The sequence below is a fragment of the Talpa occidentalis genome, unplaced genomic scaffold (assembly GCF_014898055.3).
Source record: "Talpa occidentalis isolate TD23 unplaced genomic scaffold, MPIMG_talOcc4v2.1 talOcc4.5, whole genome shotgun sequence".
NCBI classification, from domain to species: domain Eukaryota; kingdom Metazoa; phylum Chordata; class Mammalia; order Eulipotyphla; family Talpidae; genus Talpa; species Talpa occidentalis.
In genome coordinates this window covers 84,731,555-84,753,796 of record NW_023604861.1, presented here as the reverse complement: position 1 = coordinate 84,753,796, position 22,242 = coordinate 84,731,555, and the positions used below count along the sequence as shown (strand labels likewise).

The following is a 22,242-nucleotide window of genomic DNA, read 5'->3' as shown; positions in this document are numbered from 1 at the left end:
ATAGTTAAAACAGTCTGTCTTCATACAGTTCCTCCCCACAAACACCATGTGCTTATGGTCACAGGAGGCCTTTTCTGGGAGTGGCAGAAACAGAAGCTGCCCTCAGGGAAGAAGAGTGGCTAAGGAGGCTAGAGCCAAACCTTCAGGAGAAAAGAGGGTGACAGTTTCTCAGGTTAGCTGTAAACCAAGTATAGGAAAGAAACAATTCAAGTGTGAATATCCAGGACAGATCAAAACCAAGGGGAATGGTTCAGTTTGAGCCTGGGCTTCTTGCACCTGTGCAAGAACCAAAAAACAAAACAAAGTAAGACAAGAGGCTCAAGGTTCAGCCAGGCATAGGGCGAAATCCCTTCTGGAGCAAGGTCTTGCATGGGGGTTGGGGTTTATGTGACTGGAGGGTGGCAGCTGAGCATCTGGATGGACTCAGGAGTGGAGGATGGACTCAGGTAGCAAGGAAGGCTGACTCTTTGGCTTCTGGGAGGTGTTCATCCTGGCTCATCCTGGACTGATGTGGGCAGAATGGAGAACCATCTTGAGTTCTGGGACAAAGTAAGTTCTAGGAGAGGCTAGGTAGGCCCAAGATGGGCTTGATTTTGTACCCTGACCACACCTGGGTTGATTACCTGGGGAAATACTATTATAATGTAAAAATAAGTCTTTTAGGTTTTCTGTTTAAATAAACCTAACAGAGGTGCTAGCACGGTCTTTCCAGGGCATCTGTAGTAGCAGTCCCAAGGAGGTGTGCTCAGATTGGGGCTACAAGGAATTTACTCTGCCAATGTGCCTTCTTGGAGATCACATCCATGCTTGATGTTTAGAACACGGTTCCCTCCAAACACTGACAGGCTTTGCAGGGGGAAAATGGGGGCCACTGCCAAATTGTTGGAGCCTGCCTGGTAGGACAATACAAATGCTTAAAAGCTCAGTGTTCATGGAGGTCTCTCAAGAGAGGGTAAAGTAGGTAGCTCCCACATCTGTTACTGCCTGGGTCACACTGAGAACGTACTGACCTGGGGGATTTTGAAATCTCCTCACAGTGCTTCTATGATGTGCCAGCTGCCCATTGCAGTTTTCCAGGCCATGAAACTAAATGTCTCAGGAAGGTGTCTGGGTGACACAACCCTCAGCTTAAAGAGAATCACACATTATTTCTAATCAGATTCCATCCTATCCTGATTTCCTTGCAGACCCAGGTTTCTAGACAATTTTATTTAAAAAAATTTTTTTTAATTTTTTTTTTTTATTTATACAAGAGCCAGGGTACAGGCCAGATGCGTGGGAGGGTGAGAGGATTCACCAGAGACAGAGCAGGGAACAGAACAGGCAGACTGACAAAATACACTGCTGAGGGGAGCAGCGGGCGAGACAGGAGAGGTCAGCTTGCCATGTGGGTTGCTCAGAGGCCGGCGGGGATCGAACTGGCACTGCAGAGGCTGTGGACAGCTTCACAGTGCTGTGCTCAACCACCTTTGCCACCAGGGAGGCCCAGACAATTTTGTTTATTATGAGTAATAACTTCCAACAAAACACGTAGACAGCAATATTATTTGAGGCCCTCCCTGGTGGCATAAGGGGTTAAGATGCCGCAGCCTCTGCAGCATGAGTTCGATCCCTGGCCAGGAAGATACCCACACGGTGCAGCAGACCTCTCCTGACTCACCCACTGCTTTCCTCAGCAGTGTATTTCAGTCAGTCTGCCTGTTCTGTTCCCCATTCTGTCTCTGGTGAATTCTCTCAACCACCCCCAACCTCTGGCCTGTACCCCAGTTCTTCTATGCATAAATAAATAAATCTTTAAAAAAAATTATTTGAGAGCTTAAAGTGGACTTTGAGGTATTAATCCTCTCATTTTACTGGTAAACTGACCTGAAATGGTTAATTACCTTTGCCTAGCAAGAAGGGAAGAACTAAAAGTAGAACATCATGGATCATGGTTCTTTTCTCTGAGCCTTCTTCATAGTTGCCTCCTGGATCAGAAAGTTTGCCTCACTGGCACCATTTGAAAGCACTAAGCTGTGCTTGGTGACAAGGCCTGCTCTTTGATATGGCCTTCTGGGGAGGGAACTGGTCCCTCTTACCTTTCTAGGGCTTCCCTGAACTTAGAGTGAGGCTGCTTAGTACTTTCCCCTCCTCAGCTTTGGCCCTCTAACAGTATTCCAAGTCACGAAAAAATAAATCCTGTTACAGTCTAATCTGGGCTCTGGATTAAGTACTTTAAGTGCATTATCACATTTACTAATTCATGCTTTTCAGAAAGTACAGATTATAAACACTACTTCTATGTTTGATATTAAATGACCTGAGGTGTCAAATCCTAAAAACAAGAGAGTGGGTACAAAATCCACCAAAGAAGGCTGGTAGACTTTTCCCTCCACTACAAAGCAAGTCCCTGGAGTAGCTGGAATGAGGTTAAGAGGCAACTCTGGATACAAGGTATGTGTGGGTCTGCCAGGAGTCTCTGAGCATGCCTGATGTGTACTCTAACTAGACACCCTCTCCACAAAACCCACAATGGGGCTCTCACCATGTCATGCTGTGTTTCTAAAGAAAGGCCACAGTTCATTCTCATAGCCCACTTTCTTTGATTAATGCTTTCAGATAAGGCTCCTGACCAACCATACGGAGAACTGCATAGCTGTCTGCACATCTCCAGGTGGGAAAAGAAATGACCCTCTGCTACTTGCTTTACTACAAACCAATCAGAAGTTATTTATTTTTGGGCCTCCCCTGGTGGTGTAGCGGTTGAGCACTGAGCTGCGAAGCTGCTGCAGCCTCTGCAGCGCCGGTTTGATACCTGGCCCCCAGTGAGGGTCCCACATGGCGCGCAGACTTCTCCTGCCACCCGCTGCTCCCCTCAGCAGTGTAAGTTGGTCCTTCTGCCTGTTCTGCTCTCTGCTCTAGTTCTGGTGAATCCTCTCACCTTCCTGCACTTCTGACTGTACCCAGTGCTTATATAAATAAATCTTAAAAAAAAAAAAATAGCTATTTATTTTCTAAAAGTATAAAAACAAATGCAAAAAGGGATGTATTCTTAGTTAGAATTAAGAGATGATATCACTATCATCATAACAAACATACCTGAGGGCGCAGTCACTGTGGAGAAAGTACTGCTCCCAAACCATTGATAATCTTAATTACCACTCTGCCCCACACTGTGCAGAAGATGACTTCTAAATTACACATGGACAAAGATTAAGTTTTATTAAGCCAGATTCATAAAAGTAAGGATTGTGCTTCTCTATGTTGATAAAATATGATTCCAAGGCTCTGAGGAAAATAATCTTAGGTCAGTCCCAGGGAACTTTTCTCCCCAAGAGCTGATTGGTCACTTTCTGTGGAAGAAAACAAAGACAGGAAAGAAGTTAGATACCCTCACCATCACAGTCAGACAGCCTCTCCTGACCCCAGACATGACACTGAAGAGACCAGTGTAGTTCAACCCAATTCTGTTGATTTTCCTCAGCTATAGAAACTATGGTAACTATAGAAAAAATACTTTCTGAATATTTAGGAAGGATGATTTACAATCAATATCTATTATTTCTATAAAGACACAGATACTCTATAATCTCGCTAGACTAAGGCAGCCATCAATACACAAATACACAAGCACAATGAAAGGCCTGGCCTTGTGATGGGAACAAACCACAATGGCCTGAGGTTTGGTTTGGAACAGTTCTCTAATCCCACATCAGTCTGGTATGAACTTGTGTTTTTGGTTTCTAACTTTTTGAGTCCTCTGGGGGCAGAGTGAGAGGGTTGGGAATGAAACAGGAACAATGAAGGATATGGCTCTTCAGTACAGTAGCCAGTCTGGTTTCTTAGAGAATTAATGGGTAGCAAGTCCTATGGCCCATGAAGTTCTAAAGCTTATAGCACCCAGATTCCACTGGGGCAGGAAATAGTGGCAGCTTTGAGACTCTGATTCCCCAAGATCCAAACTCTTATGCCATTCTTGGATATTTTCCAGTTTGCTTTAAAAGTTCTAGAGATACATGATTTACCCATAAAGGGTACAATAGATAAGAGTTGGACATCCCACCATAATACCTAAACTTCCCCCTAAGTATGAAATTTTCTTTCAACCCAACTGTATGCGTTGATGGTGTTTTTTTTAGATTTGCCTTTTTCAAATTTCAGATTTTAAATCTTACATCTGCCGTTATTTTCCAAATTTCAGCAGTGGCGCAATGCATTACAAGCTTAAATTCCCCCCCAAATGTGGTTAATTTAAACAGTTTAGATGTGTTTCTCGCAAATTTCTCCTTCCCCTGATAAAATGATCAGTCTCCTTCTATATTGACGATGGACTGACCTTTTTATATAGCTGGGCTCGTAGTCGGTATGACTTATATTCCGATCTCCTCTTTTCCTCTTCTCTCTTTTTCTGGACTTCTGGAAGCTGCTCATAAATTCTTAGACGCAATCCCAGTGGAAAGACAAAGAAGTGAGGTTAGCAGACTACAGAGGCACCTGGTCTCTTACTACCACTTCCTAGCTCTATTGCTTTCAAGGCTTTCAGACCCTCTCAGACAGGCCCTGGGTTTCAGAGTGGATCACAGCTTCATGGAGAAGAGGGGAGCAGGTAGAAAGCAGATGGGGTGAATGTGAGGAGGCTGTGGGAAGGTCTTGCAGCCATGTGAAGACCCTGGGCTCTGTCCTCTCAGGGACTGAGCACCACTGATTTTAAGTAGAGAGGAATATGATCAATTATGCATTTGCTAAATACATTCCAATTTGAAATAATCTAAATTTGCAGCAAAAGAAGAGTGAAACAGATTATGAAATATACTGGAATTATTACAAAGTATAAAAAAGATGATTCCAAGAATTTTTAATAATATGGGAAAATTCTCACAATATAATAAACAAAATAAAATAGGCTATAAACCTATATATATATATATATAGTACAAACAACAATTTGGAGAAAATAAGTGTTAGTAAAAGTCTCCATAAAAAAACTCCCACTGTTACCAGAAATAGGACTAGTGGTAGGTATACTTAGATGGAATGATTACGAGTGATATTTTTCTATTTTCCAAAGTTTTCTATACTCTGAAAAAAAAAATCACTGAAAACAATGGAGAGGTTCTGTGGAAAACAGATTAGAGAAGATAAAGAACAAGAAGTGGGAGGCCAGTTCACATCAAAGCCCTGAGAGGGGCCCCGGGCAATCAAGAAACCAAGTCTCTATTTTATATACAGTGGAAATAATCACTAGTGGAGAAAATACAAAAGTGAAGTCAGGCAGGAGACCAAAGATAGATAAACGCATTTTTTAAGAGTCACTATTGATCAAAACCATAATCAGATAGCACCTCACACCTGTTAGAATGGCTATTATCAAAATTTTAGGTAATAGGTAGAGAAAGGGAACCACTGAGGACTATTGGTGTGAATATAAATTGTTATAGTCACTACAGAAAACAAGGTTCCCCAAAAAATTAAAAATAGAACTATCATATGATCTAGTAATACCAGTTCTTGGAGATAACTGCACCCCCATACACATTGTTCATACCAACCTGACCTGAAACTGTTAATTAACAGATGAATGGATAAAGAAAATGTCACACACACACTGTTCAGGCATTAAAAAAAAAAAAACCAACCAAGAAATTCTGCATTTGCAACAACATAGATGAACCTTGGGGACATAATACTAAGTGAAATAAGTCAGATAGAAAGATAAGAGAGTACGATCTCACTTACACATGGAATCTAAAAACATCAAGAGTAAATGGGTAAAACAGAGTAAATGGTGTGTGTGTGTGTGTGTGTGTGTGTGTGTGTGTGTGTGTGTGTAGGTGAAGTGTGGGGTAATGTGGAGACGTTGGTTAAAGGGTACCAACTTTCAGTGGTGAGATGAACAAGTTCCAGGGATTGAATTAATGCTCAACATGGTGACTATAGTTAACAGTATTATATTGTTGGACACTTGAGAGCATGCAAACTAGTGGGGATTCTCTGTGTCATTAGCAGTTTTTTCTTTCCTTTTTTTTTAGTACTATCAGTGAGAAACTTCTTTCACAACTGGTTTTCTCATGTCTTCACTTGAGCATAATGCTTATATTCTAGTGGTAAGTCAGTGTTCCTGACCATTTGGTATGCCTCACACTTTGATAATTACACTTAGGCTTTTGGCCTTACCGTTTAGACCTCTGAATCATTTCCTTCTTTCCAACAGGCCTGTTCTTCTGGGCAGCCAGGAAGCCTAAACATGAGAAAAAAGGCTTTCAGTGGACAGTGACTTGATAAAGAATGTGTTGCTCAAAAGCTGTAAGAAGGAGCCCTCACCCGAAGCTGACAGTGCTGGGCAGTGAGCAGTGGCTAAGGCCAAGGCCACGGTTAGGCTATGGCAACTGTGACTGCAGCATAAGGTGGAGACACAACACTGTAGCACAGACTGGACAGTCTGAATCAAAACACTGACTAGTTTTTAGTAAGGTTGCTATGAAAGCACTATGTGGAACTTTATACAATTTTCACAGCTTCCATATATTATTGCATTGAGATTTTTTTTTTTTGCATTGAGACATTATACTTAGTATAATTAGTTTAGAACACAGGTTTGGAGTCAGTCTACCTGGCTTCAAATCCCAGATTAGGTGTATAATCTTGGCAAGGTATTTTAGTCTCTTTTTGCTTCACTTTTCATCAATAAAATTGGGATATTAGAAGTATCTACCTTGGTGAGGTGTCATAAGCATTAAATGAGAAAAGGTTATCTGGGATAACACAAGGGCTATGTAAGTGCTGTTATTGCTGTTATTATTATTTATTATGATTATTTATGGCCACCCTGTGAGGTAGGCAAGCTTGGAATCAGCTAATCTTTAAAGAAAAGCACACTATATTTTAGAACTAACTTGTTCACGGGCATAGAGCTGGTTTATAAAAACACCATTCTCACTGTACACTTCCTTTTTTAATAAAAGATGAACTGACAGGACAAGAGTAATGGTCTTGTCTGGATCACAAAATGCTGAAAGCTAAATCTGGCAGGTTCTGCTATCTAAGGTGACCAAAAATCACTTTCTGTTCATGTAACTGGCCTCACTTTGAGCAGTGCTCCATAACATGCAGCAGATCTTGCTCCTTCTTCCCAGTAAGAAGAAAGTGAACAGAGTTACCTCTTTTAGAGAGTGGGTTCATGGGATCCCGGTAGCCTTGCCATTCTCTCACAGTGTTGAACAGTGCCTCCCTCTCACTCTGTAACATGTTTTGCAACTTCCTTTCTTGAACTATTAACTTCAGGCGCTTTATGCGCTCCCCAGAGCGAGAGATGAAATCAGGTCTGTGTAGCCAAAGTGATTCCTGATGAAGAAAAAAGGGCCCCCGACCTCACATTAAAGATGCAGTCTGTTCTCTCAAGATCTAGAAAAGTATCATCTCAACAGATTTGGAGAACCTGTTTCTAAAGCACAGAAAATATGCAGAGTTGAAGAAGAATCTAAAACTTTTTGTGGGTGAGAGTTCCAGTACGGAAATCAGAGGTACCAAATAAAGGCCTTTAGAATAAGCCAAGAACTAAGATCATGGCAAATAAAACTCTTCCAAATGTTGTTGGGATAGAGCTTGGCCCATAGATTTTCCTTCAAACAAAATATCATTACATAACATTTCTTTTAGCTTCCAAAAGACATACAAAGAAGAAACAGGGTTTACTTTTAAACCCTGTGTTAAGCAAAATGGAGGAAATTTTAAAAAGGTTGACATCATGCTTCCAGAGCATTCCACATCCTAGTAAGCAACAACACACCATCCTTCCTATTCTTGCCTTGTCTCCAGATACTGAGGGTGAGGTGCAATTTAGAATGACTAACAGTAAAGCAGTCTTTGACTAATGATGAGAGTGAGTACGTCAAGCTGTGGATGTGCTAGAAACAAGGGTTACATTACTACACTTTAGAAGGTCAAGTCACAGACTTAACTTCTTTGTGTATCTCTTTTCTTCCTCCTTAAACACAAGGCTAAATTTAATTCAGTCTCATTGTACCTGTAAGGTTGCTCTCACAAAGGGCATTGGTGGATCCCTGCCTGGCCCTGCTAGTGGCCTGTGGCTGTCCATGCACTGTTCCTGCCAGTTTTGTTCTCGTAGTGGCTCCCTCCAAGGTTTAGTGCTGGTTATTGGTGCAAACCAGGAGATACCAGGGCCATAAAACTTGGGCAGGTTTTCCTTCTTAGAACCAGATTTCACATTTTCCACAGGAACAAACCAGGAAACCCCTAGAGGAAATATTTTTAAAGAAAGAGAAACGATCTTTCAGTTTTCATAATCCAATTAGTTCTCGCCAGAGACATATGCATAATATAGGTTCTCAAGGGACACAGCTATCAGAGGCCACCAGGATGCCCTGGAGTCTGTCTAACCTCAGGTATGACTGTGTAAATGTAGTGCTAGATATTTTAAAATTTGTCAGGGTGGTGCCAAGGGGTAAAATAGAGTCATTTAGAAACCAAGACTCTTAGCATTGTAAGATTCATTTGTTTCACTGTTATAAACGGAATCAGAAACTGACCTTCACAGCACCTCTGCTTGTTCTTCCTTGACTTTCTGTCCCCGAGGTAATTGGTAAGAAACATTTTCTCTTCTATTTTATCTTCTAACCAAGAAGTCACATCACTGTCCTCTTCTACTCTAGCCTCCCTAGAACCTGGAGTTGGGAAGGTCATCCCTACATCTCGAGTGTGTTTTTTGACACCATTTACAATCTCCAAGTTACCTGAGGGAAAGATTGCAGATATCTCTAGGCACAGTCTTAATATTTAGTTGACAAGTACATTCAAATCAGTAAATGGATACTTATAAAAAAAGATTTCTTTTCTTTATTTATGCATACAAGAGCTGGGGTGTAGGCCAGAGATGTTCGTGTGTGTGAGTGTGGGGGTGGTGGTGGTGAGAGGATTCACCAGAGACAGAGTGGGGAACAGAAAGGCAGATCTACTGAAATATACTGCTGAGGGGTGCAGTGGGCCACACAGGAGAGGTCTGCTGTGCCATGTGGGTAGCTCCCTAGCCAGGGATCAAATTCACGCCACCGCAGTTGGTGAGACTTTTAACCCCTGCACCACCGTGGCCCAGTAAATAGTTACTTTTTAAAGACTGCGAAACGTACTCCTGTGAGGGGTGGAGGAAGGGAGAAGGAAAGGAAGGACAGAGAGGAAGAGAGGGATAGAGGGGGGGAAATAAGGGAGTCTTTATTTCTAAATTGGTTTAAATGTTAGAGGGAAAGAACTACTAATATGGATTCAGTGGATTAAGGATTTCAGTTGTGATCCAAGTAAGAAAGGCAATAAATGCTTACAGTCCTAAAGGTGACTACCCAGGTAAGAAAAGGCTGACATACTTGAAGGGAAAAAAATCAAGGGGGCACAGGGTAGAAATTATTTTTGTTTTATAAAATCAGAGTAAGGCATAAAGCAGACAGCCTCCATCTATTCCTGATCTCTATTCACTTAGTTTATAATCCCATGATTCCAGGGAACATTTTTTGCACAGTTAAGCTATTCTCTTTATTTTTCAAATACATGTAATAGCATGTTAGACACCGTTTTGTACCTTGTTTTTTGCATATCTTGGTGATCTTTCTATATTAGTAGAGCAAGATCTCCCTCATCCTATATAGAAATCCATTATATGAATGTATAAGAATTTAACCATTTTGTTTAGTGAACATCTAAGTTGACTGTAATTTTCTGCTATTATAAACAATACTTCAGTGGTTAATTCCGTACACTTGCCAGTTTGCTCACATGCACAATAATAGCTAAAGGATAAATTCCTTAAATGAAAATGCTGAATCAACCCCCAAATTGCCTGTCATAGGGACTGTACTTCTAATTTACACCTGCACTAACATGTATTAGAGTATCTATTTCCTTACACACTTACCAACAAACTATCAAAACTTAGATTTTTGCCATTTTGAAAGGTGATAAATAGCATTTAAGTATAATTTTCATTTTCATTTCTTTTATCTTGGGAGTGGTTTAGTACCATAAGTGTTAAGAGTCATTTATATTTCAGTGGAAATGTTTAAATCAAGTCATTCACCTGCTTGTACTCCTTTGTTTAACATTTGTACATTTTTCTTGTTGCAAAAAGTAGAGCTCAAGCTCCAGAAACTACTGGTAGGAGATGAAATAGAGTCAGAAGAAATCACATGGTTAGAGACCTGAAAAACAAAAGAGAAAACCCTGTTATCATTACCTGCAATCAATGACATAGTTACTTACAGGATAAGAAAACATACAAGTTACCAAGAGTCCTTTCTAACCCAAATGAGATTAAGTTGCCAAGAAACTTGTTGCAAGCATATCAGCATGCTACCACATAATTTGTGATAGAAGGGATAAAGGTCTGAGCTCTTTCAAGAAGGTAAGACAAAAAGTGCCGCGGACCAGCACAGCAGTAGACAACGAGGCTGTCTCAGGGTTGAGAGAAGTGTGCAGGGTGGTCAGGGCGTCGGCGAAAGAAATAACAAACAGACACACTTCAAGAGAGTGAAAATCTGAGTGTAATTTTCTTTGAGTTGGTGACCAGTATATATATGTTTTTCTAAAGGCATAGGAATGGCGAACATCAGTGAAGAAATCAGCTTGCTTATAGGTTTAGCTTATCATTGACAGGGCACTGATTTACATCTGGACCCAGGCGCATTCCTAAGTAGTTAGGCTATTCATTTTTCTTTTTATTTTATGTGATTACTTTTTTGTTTTAATTACTCACTACCACTAAATTACTATTAATTAGCACGGATGAGTTTTACTATTCACAATGTAATATTTTTATCATTAAGATTAATGCTAACAAGGCTAAGCATATAACAGAGAAATTATTAAGCTAACAGTTCTATTAATACACAGAGTTTAGTAATGTTGCATTTGAATTAGCCTAGTTATTAGATTTCGTATGTTCTTTTTTAATCAGCAACCAATGACCTTTTTAGACAGAGAAAGAGAAAAGATTTGAGAAAGAGAAAAGATTTTAGAGAGACAGTTGTAGTAAAATAAAGTTTGTGGGCCTTGAGAAGGCGAGATAAGGTTCCATGCGGTCAGCATTTCTGTAGTGGCTCCTGGGGGTCGTTATCTTTCAACAGGCGTTGGTCTTATCTATGTCTTCAGGGGGTTTTGCTGTTCTCCCCCTGCTCGCTGGTTCCTTGCCCAGCAGGACCTAGGGACCATGGCGAAAGCCATTAGCCCTAAAGGTCACTGCAGGGGGAGGTGCAGCAAAAAAGGCTGGGTATATTCATAAAACCTGAAAAAATCTGAAGAGGATGCTAGCCTAAGATTAGCCTGGTGGGTATTTAGAATAAATGCTGATTTAACATCTACATACATTTTTGAAGGGAGAAAAAGAGGGCTGGGTTAACTAAACAGTGATGGGTTGCAGAGTGCTCTCCAATAAGGTCAGACTCAGTTACTTATACAAAAAATACCATGAGAAGTCCTATCTGTAGAGTACTGCAAAAAAGCATTAAAGACCCCCAAAAGGACTTTTAATTTATAGACAGATCCAAGTAGAAGAATGAAAGGCAAGTTCATGGATTGAAGTTGATATTGGAACATTAGTATATAACAAAAAAGGTTATCAAAATATAGTTGAATAAAATACAGTATGAAACAGTATTTCTTTTTTTTTTTTTTTCCCTGTTTGCTATCCTTTATTGAAGGATCCCACACCCTCATGGGACCCTGGCCACACCAGAAAGGTCCCCCAAATATAGTAGGAGGAGTGAAGGGGAGGGGAATGACTCACAATCCCACCACACTGTAAACAGAAACCCACTATAGACAGACAGACAGACAGACAGGGGTGGGGAGGAGAACTTGCCTCACTCTTGGTTCTTTCCCCTTTGCCTCCACTTCAAAAGAAAGTCAAACACTGGCTACGTAGCACCCCCCCCCCCACATCCATAGCAGCGTTTTTGGGATCCCCTCTGCAAGGGGTGGCCCTGTAAAACAGTATTTCTTAAACTTTTTTTTTTTGAGGCATTTTATTTATCTGTTTGTTTGTTTGTTTGTTTTGTTTATGCATGCACTGGGTACAATTAGAAGCGCGGGAGGGTGAGAGAATTCACCAGAGCCAGAGCGGGGAGCAGAGCAGGCAGAAGGACCAAAGTACACTGCTGAGGGGAGCAGCGGGTGGCAGGAGAGGTCTGCGTGCCATGTGGGACCCTCCTCCAGTGGCCGGGGAGCAGCTGGGGATCGAACCAGCACTGCAGAGGCCGCGGGCAGCTTTGCAACCCAGTGCTCAACCACTGCGCCACAGGGGAGGCCCTCTTAAACTTGTTAATCATAAAAATATCATGGAGGAGAAGCCCTGACCCAGAACAATGAATTAGAATCTCTTGGGAAGGAGTCTAAGCACCTATATTTTGAATAAATGCCAGGTGATTTTATCTATTTAAGCAAGTTGATAGAAGTGAATTGAAGCCCAAATCAAGAAAGGAAATTGAGAGTATCTGCTCCCCTGAACTATTAATAAGTAACCTATATTCCAGGTTCTTTAGGAAACTTGCAGCAGAATCCTGGAGGAGAGGAGCCATATTAGGGGGGTTGAGTCAGGAAATGTTTTAATTTTCAAAAAGATAACTGTGGATTTGCAAACTAGTAGGCTTAACAGTGATCCCTAAAATTCTGGAATGGATAATTTGTAAGCATTTGGAGGTCAAAGAAATGATTATTAAATTTCAGCCAGGGCTCAGTAAGGCAGGCAGAACAAGCCTTGCCAAGATATAGTAGCATTTACTGTGCACCAACTGCCTGCCAGTCACTTGGTTTGCTATGGCTATTCCTTCACTTTTTATATAGCAATTTCTTAAAGATATGGAAAGCAGGAGATTGCCCATACAATGCACACCTGGGCCCAACTGGCTGTCAAACAATAACAGGAATAATGCGACAAATCAAAGGACAACTGTAAAGCCCTGCATATTAGGCAGAAGAAATGGTAGTAACTTTGATGCAACAGAAAATGCTCGGTATATAAGGCGGCAGAAAATACAATGAGATACCACTTCACAAACACTATAATAAAAAGATGGACAACATTAGGTGTTGACAAGGAGGCAGAGAAACTGGAACCTTACCTTATTTCTAGTGGGAATTAAAACACTTTGGAAAACAGTCATTTTTTAAAAAAATTAAACACAAACTTATGACTCAGTAATTCCACTTCTAGGCATATAACCAGAGAAAGGAAAAAAAAGTCCACACGAAGATGTTGACACAAATGTTCAAAACCTGGTAAATGGATTAACAAAATGTTGTATGTCCACACAGTAGACTACTAATCAGCAGCAAAAAGAAACTGATATATATATATTACTATATGCATGAAACTGGAAAATATCACATTAAGCAAGAGAAGTCAGATACAAAATACTACCTATCATCCTATTTATATGTAGAAAACAAATTGAGGTTGTCAGGGGCTGGAACTATAGATTGATTGCAAACAGGTAAATGGGACATTTTGGGTTTAGCAGTAATGTTCTAAACTGAATTATGGGGATTAGACAACTCTAAGTTTACTGAAAATAACTGAGTTGTCATTTTGGAGGAAAGTTTTTTTTTTTTTTTTTTGTGGGACCCTCGCCAGCGGTCGGGGAATGAACCAGTGCTGCAGAGGCACCAGGGGTGGCTCTGGAGGAATTTTTTGTTATGTAAATTACACTTCAGTAAAGCCATTTGAACATCTATGTAAAGATATGTAAGAACTACTAACAATGAATGACTCTGCAAGGAGAGATGGGTGCCTTGGTAACAGGAATGGGAAGGACAGTCTTTATCAAATATTCTTTTATACATTTAAAATTTTGTACCATCTGATTACATTACCAGTTTAAGAGGTAAGAATAAACAAAACAAAAATTGGAGGGAATGGTCTTGATGAAGTTTATTTTCTAATCACAAGCATTTTCTTGGTCACAGTGGTCAAGACTCCAACTCAGATTTGTTTTAAAATAAAATGTTGGAGGGGGCATTACTTGAGGTATCCTAGGGGGTTTCTGGAGTCAAATAAGGAGATAAATATGCAGACTTTGGGAGGCTGTGTATCAGGACTCTGGGAGAAAAAAATACAAGGAAGAGTGTGGCAAACAAAGTTTAATGGCTCTGGTGAGTTCAGCAGGAGTAAAACATGTTAGGCTATAAATAGTTTAACCACAAAAGGGCACGTGACAAATCTGTTGTCAACATGCTCTCACCATCTGAAGCACAACTTGCTTAAAGGGCATATTTAAAATCAGGATACTGACAAATTAAATAGACTCAGGAAAGCTGCTAACTTGGGAAAGGAGAGTAGAAAGCAAGACTTGTGAGGAATGACCTGTATGGAAAGGTTCATATTGAAAACCCGAGAGAAAATATTTCAGAGAAATAGGGAGTCAAGAGGTAGAAGACAAGCCCTATTTTCTGTGCCTTCAGAGAGCAGAACTGGAACAGTCAGGACAATGGAACAATTGGGAGTGAAAACCTTTGCTAATTGTAGTCTTGAACAGTAAGCTGACCAGGAGCAGATGTGGTGGGACTGCTGTAGCAGGGGCTGGACCACCTGGTGGCACAAATGTAGTATTGGTTCCTTCCAAGCCCAAGGCTGTGCACCATCTGCATTTCCAAGTACACAAACAGTGAGGGTATGCACTGCTGGGTGTGAAAAACTACACGTTTACATCTGGTTACAGGAAGAATTTTGTGTTCTCATTTCTAGTTCAAATCTTTTTTTTTTTTTTTTTAATAGAGGCATGTTTTTATTTGTTTGTTTGTTTTTGTTTATACACGCACTGGGTACAGTCAGAAGTGCGGGAGGGTGAGAGAATTCACCAGAGCCAGAGCGGGGAGCAGAGCAGGCAGAAGGTCCGAAGTACACTGCTGAGGGGAGCAGCGGGCGGCAGGAGAGGTCTGCGCACCATGTGGGACCCTCCTCCGGTGGCCGGGGAGCAGCCGGGGATGGAACCGGCGCTGCAGAGGCCGCGGGCAGCTTCGCAACCCAGCGCTCAACCGCTGCGCCACCGGGGAGGCCCTCTAGTTCAAATCTTTTTGATTAATTCCTGCCTATAAAAAGCTAACCATTTAAAAAAAATCAAAGTCTAAAAGTAAATTCCTTTATAGTTAACTCTCTAGAAGGTTAAAATCAAAAAAGACAGTCAAAAATGTATTTTTTAGGATGTGGAAATTGGAACCCTCATATACTGTTGGTGTGAATGCAAAATGGATACTTTGGAAAACAGTTGATCAGTTTCTTAAATAGTCAAACACAGAGTTACCATATGATCCACCACTATACGCTTCTAGGTAAATACCCAAAAGAAATGAAAACATGTCCACACAAAAACTTGTATATATTCACAACATCATTGCTGGTAATAGCCAAAAAGTGGCAGAAAATTCAAATGTTCATTACCTGACAAACAGAAAAATGTGGTATTCATACAATGGATTATTATTTGGCCATAGAAAATAATGAACAAATGAACTGCATCAGAACAAAGTCAATAACCCCTGAAATATGAACAGACAATTACAGTATATGACAGTAGCAACTATCCAGCAGAAATGGGTAGGGAAACTTTAACTGAACTGTTTGCAATGTAACTCACAAGAGTTAAGGGCACCTGCCACAAGGAGCCCCTCTTACAGTTGTTGATCCAGGGGCACATAGTCACACTGGGTAGTCTGGAGACCTGGGACAGCACTAGAGAAGGGGGTGCACAGAGCTGGTGTTCAGGACAGAGGATGCACTATTCAAGAACTACAGGAGCTGGGGTGCAGAGTGGTGATTACTGGTTTGAGCCTGAGGCTCCTGTTATAGAACAGCTGGAGCGAGTTAGGTCAGATCACATGTGACTCCTCATAGATGAGACTATTATTTGTAGCCTAAAGGTGATATAGCCTGAAGGCTGGGAGCCTGCTACTCCAGCACCAGGGCCATAACTGAGACAACAGAATGCGTTCACTAATCATTTTAGAACCTGGATCTTAACAACACAAACAAGCACACAAGGGTAAGGATGTGTACTGGAAAAGCAAAGAGAACAACTCTGGCCAGTGGCCCTGTCTCAATACAATCCATACCTACTTGCATCTAGTGCTCAAATAGCCTACAGGTGGAGGCTGGTATGTGACTATTCAAGACACTTAGGCTGAGGAGCTGGCCTTATTGGATCCCCACAACTGACTACTGACTATAGTACCTTCAGAACAGTAACAAGTTTGATACCTGACACTTGCTGGAGGTGACCTTTCAATGTCTACTGTCCAGGTCCCTTTCTACATATTACCTCCTGCTAGTGCCAGTTGTTGGCCACCTGAATAGGTGCAAAGGTAGCAATTTGAAAGTTCATCCCTATTATAACCTATAAAAATTAAAATTAAGAGACAGAAGAACATATGAATGAAAAAAACAAAACAAAAAACCCTCATGTCTCAATCCAGAAGAATTGTAGTATATGTCTGAAGAGGTGTTAAAGGTAACAGAACAATGCTTGCTAAAATAAAATAATAAAAAGGATGACAGAGAACTGGAAAAGGACCCCAAAAATATGAACTAATGGATCTAAAAAGTACTAAATGGAATTAAGAAATACAGTGGAGGGCCTCCCCTGGTGGCACAGCGGTTGAGCACTGGGCTGCAAGGCTGCCCACAGCCTCTGCAGCGCAGGTTCGTTCCCCGGCCGCCAGTGAGGGTCCCACAAAAAAAAAAAAAAAAAATTAAAAAAAAAATTAATAATAAAATACAGTGGAGGGCCTCAATAGCAGATAAATGTAAGTAACAGAGAGGACTAGTGAGTTCAAAGGTACAATTTTGGAAAACACAAGTAGCAGAGCTCTTTGGGGTAAGCCAAAGAGAAATAACATCTGTATCATGAGGATCCTGAAAGGGAAAGAAAAAGAGACAGTCACAGAAAATGCACTGGATGAATAACTGCCTTCTGATCCAAAAGGGCCAAATAGTTCCAAGCAAAACAATGACAGACGCGCTCCAAGATATAAAAAGCTACTGAACGTCAATGACAAGGACAGCACATTAAAAGCATAGAGGGAAAGGACAATAACCTATAAGGGTTTTAGACTTGCCTGTGGCTCTTTCAATAGAAATCCTACTGGCAATAAGGGAATGTGAGTAGATATTTAAAGTACTTAAAGATTTCCAGCCTACAATATTTTACATTGTAAGACTGACATTCAAGACAGAAGGAAAGGTAAGAAACTTCCCTGAAATGCAAAATCTGAAAGAATTTATCAATACCAATCCACACATGAAAGAGGTGCCAAAGGGATTGTTACCAAGCAACAGCACAATAGATACAGAGAATGTAGGAGCTAGTGAATAACAAAGTGGCCCATCAAAGCAAGTCTGCAATCAGACCATACAATGGGCCACATAAATGGTCCATCATATGCCAAGCTCTGGAGAACCTTCAAACAAAAATCAATAGAACACATAAAAACAACAGAAATGGAATCCAAACAAAACAAAAAAGATGAAAACCTAAAACAATGACAACAACAAAATGGCAATGAGTACTAATGTTTTGATAATCACCTGAGTTCACCAGTTAAGAGCAGCTAAATGGATTTCAAAACAGTCTAGTCCACTAAGACTGTGTTATAGGAAATCCATCTTACCAAAAACACAAGCACAGACTTAAAGGCTGGAAGAAAATCCTACAAAATAGATTTCCAATTTAAAAAATATGTTAAGAGCTAGAACAAGCATTGCATTATAATTAAAGATCTAATACAACAAGAAGTTAACACTCAAATATATATATATATGCACCAAATGATGAAGCACCAAGATACATAAGATAATTAACAGGGAAAGAAACTAACAGAACTAAAGAGAGATATTGACAACACCACAATACTAGGGGATTTTAACACTCCACTAAAAACTATGAACAGATTAACGAGACAGATTAACAAGGAAACAATAGCCTTAAAATGAGAAGGTAAAATAAGGTCAACAGATCTATTGAACAATCTACTCAAAAATCATTGCATACACATTTTCCCCCCAAGTGCACAGGGCACAAAACTACAAAAATTAAAATCATACTAAGTACTTTCTGCCCATAATGCCATAAAGCTAGAAATCAACTACAAAAAAAGAAAAATTGAACACAAGATCAAATAAAATGCTGCTTAACAAATGATGGCTAAAACAGGAAATTAAAACAGAAATCAAAAAAAAACCCTTGATACTAATGAAAACAAGAACACAAGCAACCAGACTCTATGGGACACAGCACCTGCAATCTTTTTTTTTTTTTTTTTAAGATTTATTTTTATTTATGCATACAAGAACTGGGCTGTAGGCTAGAGGTGCAGGGTGTGGGGCGGTGAGATAATTTACCAGCGACAGAGTGGGAAGCAGAACAGGCACATCTACTGAAATACACTGCTGAAGGGAGCAGCAGGTGAACAGCAGGTTAGACAGGAGAGGTCTGCTGCGCTGTGTAGATTAGCTTCCTGGCTGGGGATCAAACTCACGCATGATGCTGGCAATAGCTTGACAGCACTGACACTTTAACCCTGCACCACCAGGAAGGCCAGCATATGCAATCTTTAGAAAAAAGGTAATTGCCATATGGCTCACATGAAGAGAACATTTAGATGGCAGATGAGAAAGTAAAATGCTTATAAAATAATACTTCTTTATAAATGTGAGGTTTTTGAGGTTAAGAAGGGTCATGAGGATATAAAGTAGGGCTATTGGGAAAAATGGGAAGTAAGGTTCAGGCAGGGGCTGGGGAGCAGCAGCATGATTGAAGGGGAAAGCAAAGGAGGAGGGAGGGAGCAGAGAGGAGGAAGAAAAAATAACAAAATGAGAAGGAAAACTGAAATGTGGAAATGGTTGCATACTCTGAATATACTAAAAATAACTAAACTTTTTAATTTAAGTAAATTTTGTGGTATATGAAAGATCTTGAGTTGTAAAAATGTGTTTATTTACATATGCAAACTGAAATACATGTGGAATATAAAAACTAATTCTGTAATTCTGCATCTACTGTATCACCAAATCACAGAGGTAAGAATTGTAGATGACCTGCAGGTAACCAATGGCATCATTTTCATATAAACAAACAGCAGTCCTAACAACAGCGTGGGCACTGGATGCTGTAGGTAAAATAAGGCACTACACACACTCTATAGCTAGAACCAAATGCAAACTGCCAGAATCACACACTTACGCCACAACAATAATCATAATGTACAGGCCTGCACTTTGTCTGACAAATTGTTATGAAGTTCTGTTATGATGTTCTGTCGACATGGGACAGAACATCATTTTGCTAAATACATTGACAGATGCCATTGGGTAAACAACACAACTTCCTTAGTCCACAGGAGTCTCAGACATCTCTAAAGATCTCATCCATTCCTCAGGGCCGAGGCTCAGGACCAAACAGTTCTTTGCATTGGGTCTTACACATAAAGATTTATGTGACAAGTCAACTGACACTATCATCTACCATGGTTTTTCTGTTGCACAGTCTAAAAAAGGATACATATTGTCTGGCTACTTCTGCTTTAATTTCTATTATTATGACAGCAAACTTACCATTTGCTGATACTTTATTTCACACTGAGAAAAGAGTGCTTCCATCTCAAAAGTGTTTCAATTTTTTTTGCAGTCTTTTTTACTTTAAAATCTAGGTGATTTTATTTTGAGAGAAACTATCAGATAAATTCAGGAAAAAAATTTCAAATACTTTTCAGGTAGAAACTGAGCGTAGAAAAGCATATCCAACCTAGGAAAACAGCCATGTTTCTTACATGACCATATAGTTATTCTTCATATAGGAAGAATGCTGTTGGTGATCTTCTTCCAGCCATGTGTCTTGCTGGGAGATGTTTTTCTTTCAGAAAAAGGGGTTTATACTAATTCATTTATAGTATAAATGTCTGGCTCAATGTCCCATGTCTGGCTCAAGTTTAGGGCCAGACATACACATCAACAGAGTCAAAATTAGAAATTTAGTTTGTGGCACTAAAGGTCAGTCTTTTCTTGTAAAAAGCTTTTAGATATGTGCAGATCAAACTGGCAACTGCAGTTTCAATTAAAAAAAAACTTATTAGTAAAAGGTGACACAATCACAGTGTTAAAAAATAACATTTTAATACAAATTTTACTCCTAGAAACAAGATTAAAGTATACTAAAGCAGGAACTTAATCTGGTCATTTATTTCTGCAAATATGGTAGATTAGAACCATGGAAAAATCCTCCCCAGCAAATGAAAATGCATTGTGTTTACCTATGTTTCTTCAGGAAACTTCTTTTGGTACCTGAATGAATATAGCTTGCAGAGATGAAACAATTCTGGATGATAACAAAGGTCAATGTATGACCATGACACTGGATAGGTAAAATGTAAATTCTGGTCACTAGAAGTGAGGTCAAGAAACTTTAGGGGATAGTAAAGTTTCCCAGGTGATTGCAGGGTTTGGGTTAGAAAAAAAGAAAATGAACTTAAGAATTGAACTCACCAATTAACATATGGGAAAAACCAGGAGCTTAACAAATGATCATGAAAGCCTTGTAGAGGGTGGTAGAGCTAGAAGAGCAAATTCCCAAAGAATTTTTTATCAGGCTTGAAAAACTATGGTTTGGAAGTGGCCTTCTAATTTTTTTTCTTTGCATTTTCTTAAATGTTTTTCCTTTTGGCTTTAATGAGGATTATGATCACCTTTATATAGGATGCTTCTAAAAACTTTAATGCACTTGTCATATACTTTGTTGATTAGATGTATCTATGTCTATCGAGATATTTTCACTTGGGGTTTTAATTTCAAGTTTAACAAACACAACTACTTCATAATTTGGGCAGAATGTTTCTTCTTTAGCTCTCTCCACATGACAGTGTTTTCACATATTATTTCATTTGTTTTGGATAGACATTTCAAAAGATACTTGGGCTTTTACCAAGTCCATTTGATTGGAGTCCACCTTAACAAAATATTGAATTTTTCTAATAATTTATGAGTATTACTTATTTTAAAATCTCTATTGACGGTCAGCTAAACACTTGGATGTAAAATTATATCTACACACAATGATAATCCCTGACACCTAATATTTAAAAAAAAATGCAATTTAAAACTATGAGTTTTCCACAAAGTAGCAAATATTAAAAAGACTGATACTACACATAGTTAGGAAGGGAATGAAGAAACACATACTTTTTGGTGGCAACACATATTTGCCCAAAATTCTGGAGGGTACTTTATTAAAATCTTCCCTTATCTATGTCAAAATTTGAGAAAATTAAAGTACCCCACTCTTCTGTTTTGTTATATTCTGTAATATAATCATATCTGGACAAATAAATAACAAATGCATTCTGGTTGAAAGCTCAGCAGTAATTTTCTGAGTCTCAAGGTTCTCCTTCCTTGTAACTTTCAGAGTGGGATGAGGGTAGATTCTCAAGACAAGTAACATTTAACTAAAAAAGAAAACCCTACTTTCCCATGGTATAGAAATGTGTATTTCTAATCTTCTGGCAAAAATCAGAACTTATTGGTAGAGAAGTAGAAATGCAGGAATTTTCATGCAATGCAGGTAGGAATATTGACTTGAAAGCAATTTGGTTCTAGTATAGGAAATTACATATATATGTATCATCTAGGACCCAAGAGTTCCATTTCTGGAGATAAATGCCAAATAGAGTATAATGTAGCACTTAAGGTTATATGAACAAGGAAGTAAGTGCACTGCCACATTTTGTGGTACTGGAGAGTTTACAGCAATTTGGAAGTCTATTGTAGGGAAAGTATGTAAGTAAAATGGTAGATGTACTCAAGGAATAGCATGCAGTAACTAGAAACATGAATTAGAAGTATAGTAGTATAGATGGAGCACATTTAATTCAATGCTCACATTTAAAAGAAAATTTTACTTAGAGTGAAATATTTTAAATCCACACCTCTCCCCCTTTTTCCACATTGTGAATTTCAATCTAGCAATTACTACAAATGTAGTTGAAGGCACAAATACGTTTTAGCAATTTTGAAGTTGAATTGCACACAAATGAAATAAAATTATCATAAAAAATGAAAAAAATTGGGCCTCCCCTGGTGACGCAGCGGTTGAGCACTGGGCTGTGGTTGAGCACTGGGCTGCGAAGCTGCCCGCAGCTTCTGTAGCACCGGTTCGATCCCCGACCCCCGGCGAGGGTCCCACATGGTGAGCAGACCTCTCCTGCCTTGCCCACTGCTCCCCTCAG

At 39.7% G+C, this 22,242-nt stretch overlaps 1 protein-coding gene across 6 annotated transcripts in view; it reads right to left on the bottom strand.

Annotated features, from left to right (window-relative positions):
- Positions 1–3,108: 3,108 nt before the first annotated feature.
- Positions 3,109–22,242, bottom strand: part of ALMS1 (ALMS1 centrosome and basal body associated protein) — a 136,101-nt gene continuing 116,967 nt past the window's right edge. For 2 of the 6 annotated variants that reach the window (XM_037527633.2, XM_054701730.1), the window contains 7 exons: positions 10,061–10,181; positions 8,526–8,729; positions 8,003–8,232; positions 7,137–7,320; positions 6,154–6,217; positions 4,316–4,415; positions 3,109–3,332 (listed from right to left, as the gene is read on the bottom strand). In XM_037527633.2, the coding sequence (XP_037383530.1) occupies positions 3,288–3,332; positions 4,316–4,415; positions 6,154–6,217; positions 7,137–7,320; positions 8,003–8,232; positions 8,526–8,729; positions 10,061–10,181 (948 nt within the window). In that variant the 3' untranslated portion in view covers positions 3,109–3,287. The remainder of the gene's footprint in view (positions 3,333–4,315; positions 4,416–6,153; positions 6,218–7,136; positions 7,321–8,002; positions 8,233–8,525; positions 8,730–10,060; positions 10,182–22,242) is intronic. The other 4 variants (XM_054701732.1, XM_054701733.1, XM_054701734.1 and 1 more) reach the window with 4 other exon arrangements.